General features: G+C 38.4%; 1 protein-coding gene across 8 annotated transcripts in view; it reads right to left on the bottom strand.

Annotated features, from left to right (window-relative positions):
- Positions 1-583: 583 nt before the first annotated feature.
- The window catches only part of Dmd (dystrophin), a 1,613,500-nt gene continuing 1,603,214 nt past the window's right edge, over positions 584-10,869 (bottom strand). For 5 of the 8 annotated variants that reach the window (XM_023715436.1, XM_023715435.1, XM_023715434.1 and 2 more), the window contains one exon: positions 584-1,032. In XM_023715436.1, the coding sequence (XP_023571204.1) occupies positions 935-1,032 (98 nt within the window). In that variant the 3' untranslated portion in view covers positions 584-934. Of the gene's footprint in view, positions 1,033-6,407; positions 6,440-10,869 lie in introns of all 8 variants that reach the window. The other 3 variants (XM_023715437.1, XM_012514782.2, XM_012514783.2) reach the window with 1 other exon arrangement.

The raw sequence follows: 10,869 nt of genomic DNA, 5'->3' as shown, positions 1-10,869 counted from the left end.
AACAGATAAAAGTGACACAAGTCTTGTGTATTCATTCACATGTTCCTTTTTAAGACAAAAATCAGTACTCTAGTTGTCAGCAAAAAGTTTAAAGTGAGAAATATCTGGAGCCCCAGATATTGTTTTAGCATGGCAGCTCCCTCCTGGCTTCAGGCTCCAGGGGCAATTCATCCTAGACCAAGTAGGTATGCCTGGATGACTAGAAACATCTTTTTTTCATCAGAAAGTGGTAGGAACATTTGAAGAAATGTAAAAAGGTCTATAGAAATTCATATCTATTTCTCTATATACCTATAGTATTTATATACTTATAGACATATAGATGTGTAATATGAGAGCACATCGCCAGCCCCAGTGAACAACTCTCAAAAGAGCAACATGAAATAAGTCATTTGGTGGTGTTAGCATAAGTCCTACCTTTAAAATGCAAGAAAAGAAAAATGCCATGAATTTCATATGAATATCACGCTAAAACAATGCAAAACAATGTGCTGCCTCAGTGTGTGTGTGTGTGTGTGTGTGTGTGTGTGTGTGCGCGCGTGCATGTCTGTGCACATGTGTGTGTTTGTTTTTAGGGGTTTTTATAAACAACTTTTTTTTTATAAAGCACACTTTAGTTTACAATCTTTCTTTATAACTGTTATAAATTTTTAAACAACCCAAAATGCGTTCCATATAAAGAAATGGCAAGTTATTTAGCTATCAAGATTTTACATGTAGTTTTCTTATAACTTTTTGTACAATTGCATAGACGTGTAAAACCTGCCATTGTTAACAAAACAATAACAGACTTAGAAACTACTGAAATCTACAGTATAGTACCACTACCCTTCACAAAAATATAGATTTTATTTCTTGTAAACTCTTACTGTCTAATCCTCTTTGTTGTATGAATATTATAAAAACCATGCGGGAATCAGGAGTTGTAAAACATTTATTCTGCGCCTTCTTCATCTGTCATGACTGAAACTAAGGACTCCATTGCTCTGTTCAAATCATCTGCCATGTGGAAAAGGCTTCCTACATTGTGTCCTGAAAAACAAAAGGGAAAAAGAAGACTAAAAAAGTGAAGGGCTCATTCCAGTGATTCTTTACCATTGAGAACATCATTCCCCACTTTTGGGTGAAGACAACACAGAAGGTGCACTTGAACACAAAAGGGTTTGAATTGCACCAGTTTCCAGGAAGAAGCAAGGCTTGTTAATGAAGCATCTCACACTGTTAGTACCAGCTCAATACTGGATCAGGATAACGGTGTTGTTTAAATGGAAAAAGGGCACACTCATCTTGCCAATGAAAAGATGTTGTCAAAAGGGTTCCCTGGTTAATCACATGATGCCTGTCACAGCAGGAATATTTCAAGATGGGAGATGCCTTTTCTACTTGGTGTATTTAGGGCTAAAGTGTACTCACGATTTTTTTATACGGAATTGTCACCACTATAACGATCACCCCCCTCATCAGTGCCAGGCCCACCCACTCTACCACTGCCTTTATTCTCAGCATGGCCACCATCACATAGCACACGAATCTTCATGGTGCAAGCTGTGAAGGGTGGGGGGATGATGGTGGAGGTAACCATTTTCCTCTCTGCTTTTATTTGGTTGAAGAGTAAACTTCTGAGTTTACCTATTCATACACTCATAGCATTTGAAGAAGAAAGCTTCAGAGTAAAAATCAGTCATTCCAAATTACCCCAGTGCCTAATTATAATATGACCCAAATGGATTACATAGATCTTGTGAACCTATCTTTGATCTCTTTCTATATCATGGTTAACTATCAGAATAGTCTTTTTTTTTTTGGTGGAACCGGGGATTGATCAGACCCTTGTACTTGCCAGGGAAGAGCTTATTCTACTGAGCCATCTAACTGGCCCCCAGAACAGTCTTTTAATAATAATAATAATAATAATAATAATAATAATAATAATGTGGCATGACATAGCATTCATCCTCCAGCATGGAACACAAGAGCAACATGATGTCCCTGAGTACTCTGTGGCAAAGTTCAGCTGCAGAGTAAGATAATCTGAGGCATTATGAACTTCCTTTTCTTGTATGTCCCATATTTTTATAGGGCTAATTTTCATTCTTGCACATTGGTAAATCATTCTGCTCTTCAAGTCCTGCTTCTGGAACTGACATGCTTTACTAGGCTATTATGACTTTGCCATGTATCAACTTTACAGAACCTCATAATAATTGTTTAAAATCCCAATAAAAATTAAAGATAGACTAAAGCAGGTTCTCTGTTCTAATATATTTCAGGTCTTTTTTTAAAATCAAACTTGGAAGAGGGTTCTTGGGCAGACCTTTAAACAGTAATGGCCCCAGATCAAATTGAAGACTTATTAAAAGTTTAATGCCACTCAAGCGCTCATATTAAGATGATCAAGTTTGTAAATCTCTGAGTTTTATTAGTGCAAAGGGTTTCAGTAAGAGCTAATTATCTTTCTTAAAAAAATCACTTTGGATTTTAGTTGAGACTGCAAATATAAAAATTTTAAACAAAACACAGTCTTCATAAAATGAACGAGTAGTTTGGCAGCCTGTAATAAAACAAATGAAATCATCTTTGGTTTTTCTATGCTTTTAAAACCACAGGAATACACATGGCGTCCAACGCTACTCCTTGGAACTCTGATTACAAATATGTGTCTTAAATTTCCCTTGTATCTTATTTCTGATTGTGCATCTATTCTAGGAAATCAGCCCAATTGCTCATGCGTAACTGAAAATGGACACACGGAGTGCAAATTCTGAATTACTAGCAATGTTAAAAGATATTAACAAAGCAAGTGGAAACATTAAGGTATTCCATTTGGTAGCAATAAAATGTATTATAAAATGTAAAACAACAGAGGGAAAGGCCTGCGAGATACAACTCAGCAGACTAAAGCGCCTTCTTAGGCAAGCTTAGGCAAGCACAGAGACCACGGTTCAATGCCACATCACATGCTGTGGCAGCCCTGCCCCCAGGGCGGGCTGAGCTGGCCGCGGAGTCAGGGCATAGTAGAGAATGCCTGTAATGCCAGCACTGGAGAGGCTGAAAACAGGAGGACCACTACATGTCCGAGCTGTGTAGTGAGACCCTGTAACAACCCAATACATTTTTCAAAAATGAATTCAGTTTTTCCTGTCAGCTTATTGTTAATAAAGTGGTCTCCATGTGCAGTGCAATCTAGACTTGAAAAAAAAAAAAACCATAACAATCTGGACTTGAGTTCATTGTGTAGCCCAGGCTACCTCAGATTTGATGTGATCCTTGTGCCTCAGCCTCCTTAACTGTGGGACTACAGGCATGCACCACTACATCTAGCAAAAAGTACCTTCTTAGATTGTATACTACATGAAGTGAACCGCAGTTCAAAAGATAGTTTAACACAAACATATTTACAGATTGCATATCTAGGTGATGCTTCTATTCTCTGGCTATTCAGTTTCTATCTGGAAGAAAAATTCTTATGCCTCTAAACAGGTCTAAGTTCTAGGGCTATCATCTATTTAAGAAATTTCGCGAGGTAAACAGAGGCTCATTATTCTTATATACCCCACATATGCCCACAAAATGTTGGGTGGCCTTTAACCTGTTTTAGACTATTCAAAGTTCACAACTGACCTTGTAAACCATTCTTATGCTATAAAAGCAAATAATTAATTACCATATCTACATTAAGCTCTTGGTGACCTCATTTATAAATACCTGTTTCACCATAATGTTGGTTCCATTTTATTTTATTTTTTTCCTCTGTGGAGGTTTTCATTTGATCCAGAAAAAACAAAACAAAAATCCCTCTCTTTGACCAAATATTGCTCCAAAGCATCATACCTCAATCCAGTGGATGATAAAACTGCACGGTGACATGGACATAGAAAACCAGATTTGTATCTTGCTTCTGTTATCCACAAGTGGAAGGCAGAACATCAGTGGGGTCATTAACTTTACCTGACAGATTTGTTCTAAAGTCAAAATTAAAATCTCATACTATGAATGTAAGGGGCACTGAAGAGCAGCCAGGATTCAGGCATTTGCAATCAGCTTCAGGCACAAGTTGACACAAAAATATGCCTATCGAAAGTATTAATTGAATCCATTCTTAAGCAAGGATTATTGAACACAAAGGCAGCATACATTGAATATTAGGGCAGTTTTATGTGTTTCCAAGTTGGCCCAAACTGCAACACATCTAGTCTCACAAGCCACCACTGCCTAAGGGAGTTGTTTTCCACAATGATTGGAACTGAGACTTTCTGGCAAAGGTCCAAGACCTCAATAGCAATCTAGCACTCTTTTTTTTTAAAATACAATTCCCATATAAATGGTTAGCATTCAATTGGCCAAAGCCAAGTCAGAATATCACAGTGAAATTTGCTTGTCTTTTCTTCTCTATAATTTAATGTCTGAAAAAAGAAAATGTGGTCTACTGTGAATTTTGGGTGTTTTCATGGCATAAAAAAAGTTATTATTATTTTGACTCTCTAGCTTCTGGAAACTTACCTATCATCTATCATACGCCTAAGATAGTAGTCTCCCAATGCCTTTTTTCAAAATGTATTTGGTACAGGGTCTCACTAAGGAGCTTGAACTCGTAGTGATCCTGTTTTCAGCCTTCTCAGCACTGGGATTACAGGCTTGTGCCACCACACCCAGACTGGGTCATTGGCTCAGCCTGCCTGGGGACAGGGCCAGTGTAGCATGTGGGACTGTGACTTGAAACCCGGTCCCTATGCTTGCAAAAGCAGGTGCTTAGTCTGCGGAGCTATCACTCAGGCCCTTCCAAATGCTTTTGTGATGTCAATTCTACATGTTGACCTTTAAAAATTTTGTTTAGGAACAAAATATGTTTGAAGGGAGTGACAAAATTACGATGTAACTTTTCACAGAAACTGAAAATAAAATTTAAGGCACATTTACCATAAAAATTAACCCAAGAAGTCTTACATATGAGGTACGAGAACTAGGAACATTCAGTGCTTCACTGATTCTGGTTTGCTTAATTTTTGTTCCCAGTCTACCACCACTCTTTGACTGGCACCCAATTCCTAAAGCCTTGGCCTTAAGGGAGAACTGAGAGTTTCAAACAGATACACTGAGGATCCTTAAGTTCATCAGACTTGCATGCTGTGGTGTTGGAAGATTTTTAGTATAATTTCTTCTGTTTCAAAGAATCAGTGGCCATGCTAGTCCATGCCATTGCTAAAGATCCATAATCGTCTCATATAAAAACTTTCCACCCATCCAGCTTTTATCTTCCACAACAACATGTGCTATCGGCATCTGACAGGAGTGTGTTCCTTCTCCCTCCATCACATTAAGCTCTTGGCAAGTATAATTTTGTTTCACTTGGGCTGTGTGACTCCACACTTTGGCGACCCAAAAGACCCTTGATTAGGTAATTCAGTGTTCAACAAAATATTCCCAGTAGAAGGGGAGTAAGGAGCAACTTTCACTGTAAAAGCCCAAATCACATCTGGTGATAACGTTGTACCTGCCCTTTCAACCCCTGAAGAAGCATTAATAAAATCCTCAAAGTTCCAACATTTGTATTTTTCTAACTCGATCAGTTATCTTTCTATCTGGCTCCAACTGCCAATGAACGAGAGGTGGCTTCTCAGAGGCTTGTTGAGATGTCACGAGCCGCTCTTTAGCATCACTTTCTTAGGTGGTCATGCTGTGTCAGAGTTATAGAGTGTAGTTCTGCAATGGGGTTGCTTGGAGGCCAATCTGGTTTGGTTGCCTTGGACACACTGCTTACCCTTTCATTAATTCAGTTTTCTTATCTGTAAAATGGGGTTAGAAATAGTACCTACCTCATAGATTTGTCATGAAGATTACATGATGGAAAAAAATAGCAAGAGCTCAAAACAGTGCTTGGCACTATGTGCTAAAAAATAAAAAAAATGTTAGGCTAAATGGGAAAGAAAGGGTGTGGGAAGGAGATAGGGGAAGAAAACAAAAACAAAGTGAAGTCATCCCAGAAGCACATAACCCATGGGCACTGGCAGAAAATTCTACCGTCCTGGAACTAGAAGGAAGCTGTATGACTCACCAATTATGTTCAAGGCTGAATTTATTTGGAAGACTTCGTTTGTGTTGCAAATGGCAACAGATGATGAAAGCCAGGATTCCCGACCAAAGGACTACAAAGGACTGTCATTTTAAAGAGATTCCTGCCCCACCACCCCTGGTTCTGTTGTCATGGTGATGACAAGGGCAATGAACAGTTGAGGAATGCTCCTCATGAGCTGCGGAGGGCGAAGAGGTGACTACCATCCTTATGTGATGATACAATGTGTAATACACACATGCGCGTGCACACACACACAAGTCTTACACAAAGGCCAAACATAGGAAGCAGGATGAGACAGACAGAAGCCATGGCTGTGGGCCTGAGTCTCACTAACCTCTCTCATTGGCTTTCCAGGGGGATTTCTTCCTTTAGTAATAGAGAGAGGAAGAGGCAGAGATATCAGAAAGGGAAAAATATGCATAAACACACAGTTTCATACCAATTTGCTTCTTTTACCAAACAAATGTTGAGATGACAATTTATTTATATTCCCTTTTAGCAAAAAAAAACAGAAACAAAACAAAAACCCAAAAGACACAGCTAGTCCAATAACCTTTACATACACTTAAAATTCAGTATAAACAGGTAACATGATCCAGGAGACATCGTTTATAGAATCCACAGATTTCATGCATTAAATTGGATGAAAACTGGCACAGAATAGAAATTTGAGAAACTGAGTATTAATTTCAAGGGGGACTATAGAATCTCAAGCTTAATGTTTAATAACCACAGAATCTCTTTACTTTGGACTTCATAATCAGTACACTGAAACAAAATGTAATTGATGGAGTATGCCAAAAGTCTGTACCCTAAATGCAAAGCAGAACCCCCCAGAGGGGCTGGAACCTATCTATATTCTTGGGCCCATTTGTTCTCTCTGGTAGAAGCTGAGCTTGTCCTTGATGGAACTGGTGCACTTGAGAAAACAAAGAAAAGATGAGAGAAAGATGTAAGTTCCACTAATGGACAAGCCACAGAGCCAGATTCAAGAACAAGCTGTTACTCTCATCCTCAAAATCCAGCAAATACCAAGGGCTTTGAAAGTTAATGGCTAAAGACCTATTAGCCCTATTTCATAGAACTCGACATGTGTATGCATTGGACCTGTTTTTCAAGAGAGATTTCAATGAGGAAGTATTCTAAGGTAATATTCACAACCAGAAAGAACATTAGGGACCTCTGCTCTGACCTAATGTGTCTTAGGCAAGCTATTTCTTTTATGTCCAGTCTTCAAAAGTGGGGTGGGGTTGTGGCTCTGTGATAAAGCACTTATCTAGCATGTGTGAAACCCTGGGTTCCATCCTCAGAAGTATGAAATAAAATAATACTTTTGAAAAAGTACAGTACTGGTTTTCAAATCATTTGCCTTTAACAATGGGATATTTTCTAACACATTCTACAGAACTGCAGCCTTTATAACAGACTCAGAGCTTTTCTCTACAACCCACGATGCTCAGTGCCTCCAAGACTGATTCGCTGAAACAACTTCAGAACTATCAGTCCAGAATAATGAAAGAAGGAGCTACAAAAGAAATTCAGAAACCTTTCAGAACTCAAATTTGAGGCTCCAAACTTCCAGTCATGTTACAAGGTTTTCTAAGCATGACCGACCCTCCTCTGGCTCATCCTGTCCTTTTCTTTCTCCTTCTTTATTGTTTTCTTCCCTCCCTTTTTCCTTTTCTACCTTCTTGCTCTTATTTCTGTCTCCCTCCCTAATTTTCCTGACAATTCACACATTTCTTAGGAGCAGGTATAAATTTTATTTCATAAAGCCATTCTTTGGAAACAGGCTTCCTTAGAACTTCAGTTAGTATGTGCATCTGGTGAAGTGGTATGTTGTCCGGAAATGAATCAAGAGTAAAGGGAAGTGTTCTGGGCCAGTCCCAGGTCTAAATTAAGGACCTGGTCGCCCTGGAGATGTCTAGTTTTTTGTAGGCAGTATCAACTTGAGATGACTGAGTCACTATTTCAGAGTCAGAACTACATACAGGGCATTTTTGGCTCTGGGTGCCCTTATCCTCTTTTATCTCAGTTCACTGACTGTTTTAAAAAGTTAAGAGAGAATGAATGAGTCCCTTTTTAGGGTTTCTGTTTCATTATGAGTCAAAGATGATCCAAATGGCCTTGCTTTAAATATTGAAAGTGCAAGGCTCTTTGATGAACAAGGATATAAATGTATAAATCAATTCTGCAGTAGTTTTGTTGAGCTGAAAGTTGATCAGCACTGAAACCTATGGCTGTATTCATGCAATGAGTCAGAATGGAGAGAGAATAGTAGTGTGAAACAGGGACTGGCAAATTTTCCCAGTAAATATTTTAGGGGTTGCAAGGCCCAAAGTCTCTGGAGCAGGTACATAATTCTGGTCACACCTACTCTCCTCTCATACTAAGAAAGCAACGATGGACAACATGAATGGGTGTATTCTGAGGCTGTATTCTAATAAAACTTTATTTCTAAAAAGAGGCAGAAGGTCAGATTTGGCTAAGGGGTTATAGGTTGCTGCTTTCCTGTGTAAAGGGATAGGTAGTTAAATGTTTAGTTGAACAGGAAAAAACCAATATGGTGCCTGCAAAAGGGATATAAGTCTGTCTTTGGTGTGTGTGTGTGTGTGTGTGTGTGTGTGTGTGTTGGGGATGGACCCAGACACTGGTGCATACAAAAGACATGCTGTCCACCCAGTCTTGCCTTTGTTCTTTATGTTGCTCTTTCACAAAAGACCCATGGAACAAGATTTGAAATTTGAAAGACCACAGGTTTTACAGAGCTCCATTGGGCTAGTGATTTAGGAGCATTTGAAAGAATCTATGTGAGCTTCTTCAGGCAGGGATGGTATGAGAGGGACAGGATGGCATGTGCTGTTGGGGACAAAAATTATGTGGCATAGGTCAGTAGGCAAGAGACTGTAAGGCAGCAGAAAGCCCACACAGCACTGCTGTTTTCTTGTCTCACTGCACTAAAAGCTTATCTTGGATCCTTTCTTCATTAATCTATATAAAGTGGCACCTCACTTTAGAGAGCACAATACCCCCGGAGAGTGTTTCTCTTATCAGTGCACACACTGTACATATAAAATACATCTTTAGGCTGCTAAATGAACAAAGATTTATGGACAAATTGCTTATAGGCTTTATTTTTAAAATTATTTCTTTTGTTTGGTTTACCTAGTGTTCCTGTAGCATAATGGTCGAGATTTGGAAAAAGTCTTAGAATAGATAATGACTTTTATTATGCTAGTATTCAATTGCTACATATACTTACAGACAGAAAGGCAGATTATAATTAGATAAATAGATTAGATCAAAACTGGCTAATGTTCAGTGTTTAAATAAACACTGAGCCACTGAAATCCCTCAAGTGGGTAGGAACTATCTAGAGATTAATCAGGAAAGATGCAATTGCAAAACTAAATGTGCACACATTCACACCTTGAACACACTTCAGTTTATATTGGCTATTATACAAGATGGTGCTAGCCGTAGGTTTATCACCTCACTAAATGGAGAGGCAATGTTACCTTTATTAATTTGGATAACAGTTTAGTGGGGCCATTGAGATAAGTTCAAATGCCTAATTGAACTTGCTGAAGCGCCATGAATAAGGAATTTAACTTCTTTGAGCTTCTAGGTACACTGCAAAAATGAAACAGCAGCTACTATCTGAAGGTCCAAATCTAAGTCAAAACTATAGCTTAGGGTAATAAAGAAGATACAAACATAAAGTACACAACTTACCTATCTATGTACTTTGTATAATTATGAAAAAGCATGGTTTTTTTCCCCAAAAGCAGGCCTTTCCTCTGTGGGCAATTAACTAGCAGGGTTACATAAACCATGAGGTGGTATTTAATAGCACATTTCCACTAAATGTCAGACCTCTGGCTCTGACATCTGTTTTGCGTTACTCAAACAGCTGTCTGAAACAGCTGTAGCAACTATGAAGATCATTTTTTTTTGCAATGCAACAATAGGAACATAGATGGAAGAGTCAGAATAAAACAATAAAGTCCACTAAGACATTAGCCAGGTCTTGGCAGAAACCCACACTGAAACTATTAAAATTTAATTTTTTATGAAGATACTCACCTGAGTAAGGAACACTGAAATCAGTTATACAAGTACCTTTTTTCCCCGTTAAACAGCTGAATCAGAAAATTGCATAGTGGCCTGTAACCAGCATTTTATTTTGAAAGAAACAGAATGGAACATGTATTATGTGTTATGAAATGGTACTACTTTATAAGGCTTTTGTTTCTGATCTCCGTGTGTATAGATGTGACTATACACATACATAATTTCTTTTGCATCTTTGTACTCCGGTTTGTGAAAAGTGTTTCTATTATCTAGATAATGGTCAAACCTGCCACATGGTCCCTGTTCTAAATGTCAAAATACTTAGATGGCCTTTCAAGGGTATTCCTTTTGGGAAAATCTGTGAAATCTGTGATCCAAAGATGGTAAGATTCAGGAAATTTTGCTTAATGTCAGCCTAACATACCTATCAACTGGTAAAATATTCCTACCTAACTCAACTATCTGTCTGTCTGTCTGTCTCCCCCTGCAATAAATACATGGAGAAAAAATATATATATGCATGCTTCCTTTCAAAATTGCAAAAACGGGTTTAGTTATAAACAAAGCATCCCAAAACACTTTTGGGAGTATACCAATAATAAATCAATTTTTACAACTATGAAACCAAGGTCATAGCACCACAGAAAAACTAGTCAAATCCTCCATCACCTTAGCTATTCTCTCTCTCTCTCTCTCTCTCTCTCTCTCTCTCTCTCTCTCTC

The sequence above is a fragment of the Octodon degus genome, unplaced genomic scaffold (assembly GCF_000260255.1).
Source record: "Octodon degus isolate 3935 unplaced genomic scaffold, OctDeg1.0 scaffold00041, whole genome shotgun sequence".
Lineage (NCBI taxonomy): Eukaryota > Metazoa > Chordata > Mammalia > Rodentia > Octodontidae > Octodon > Octodon degus.
Note: the sequence above shows the minus strand (reverse complement) of the source record. Positions and strands in the feature narration are given on the sequence as shown.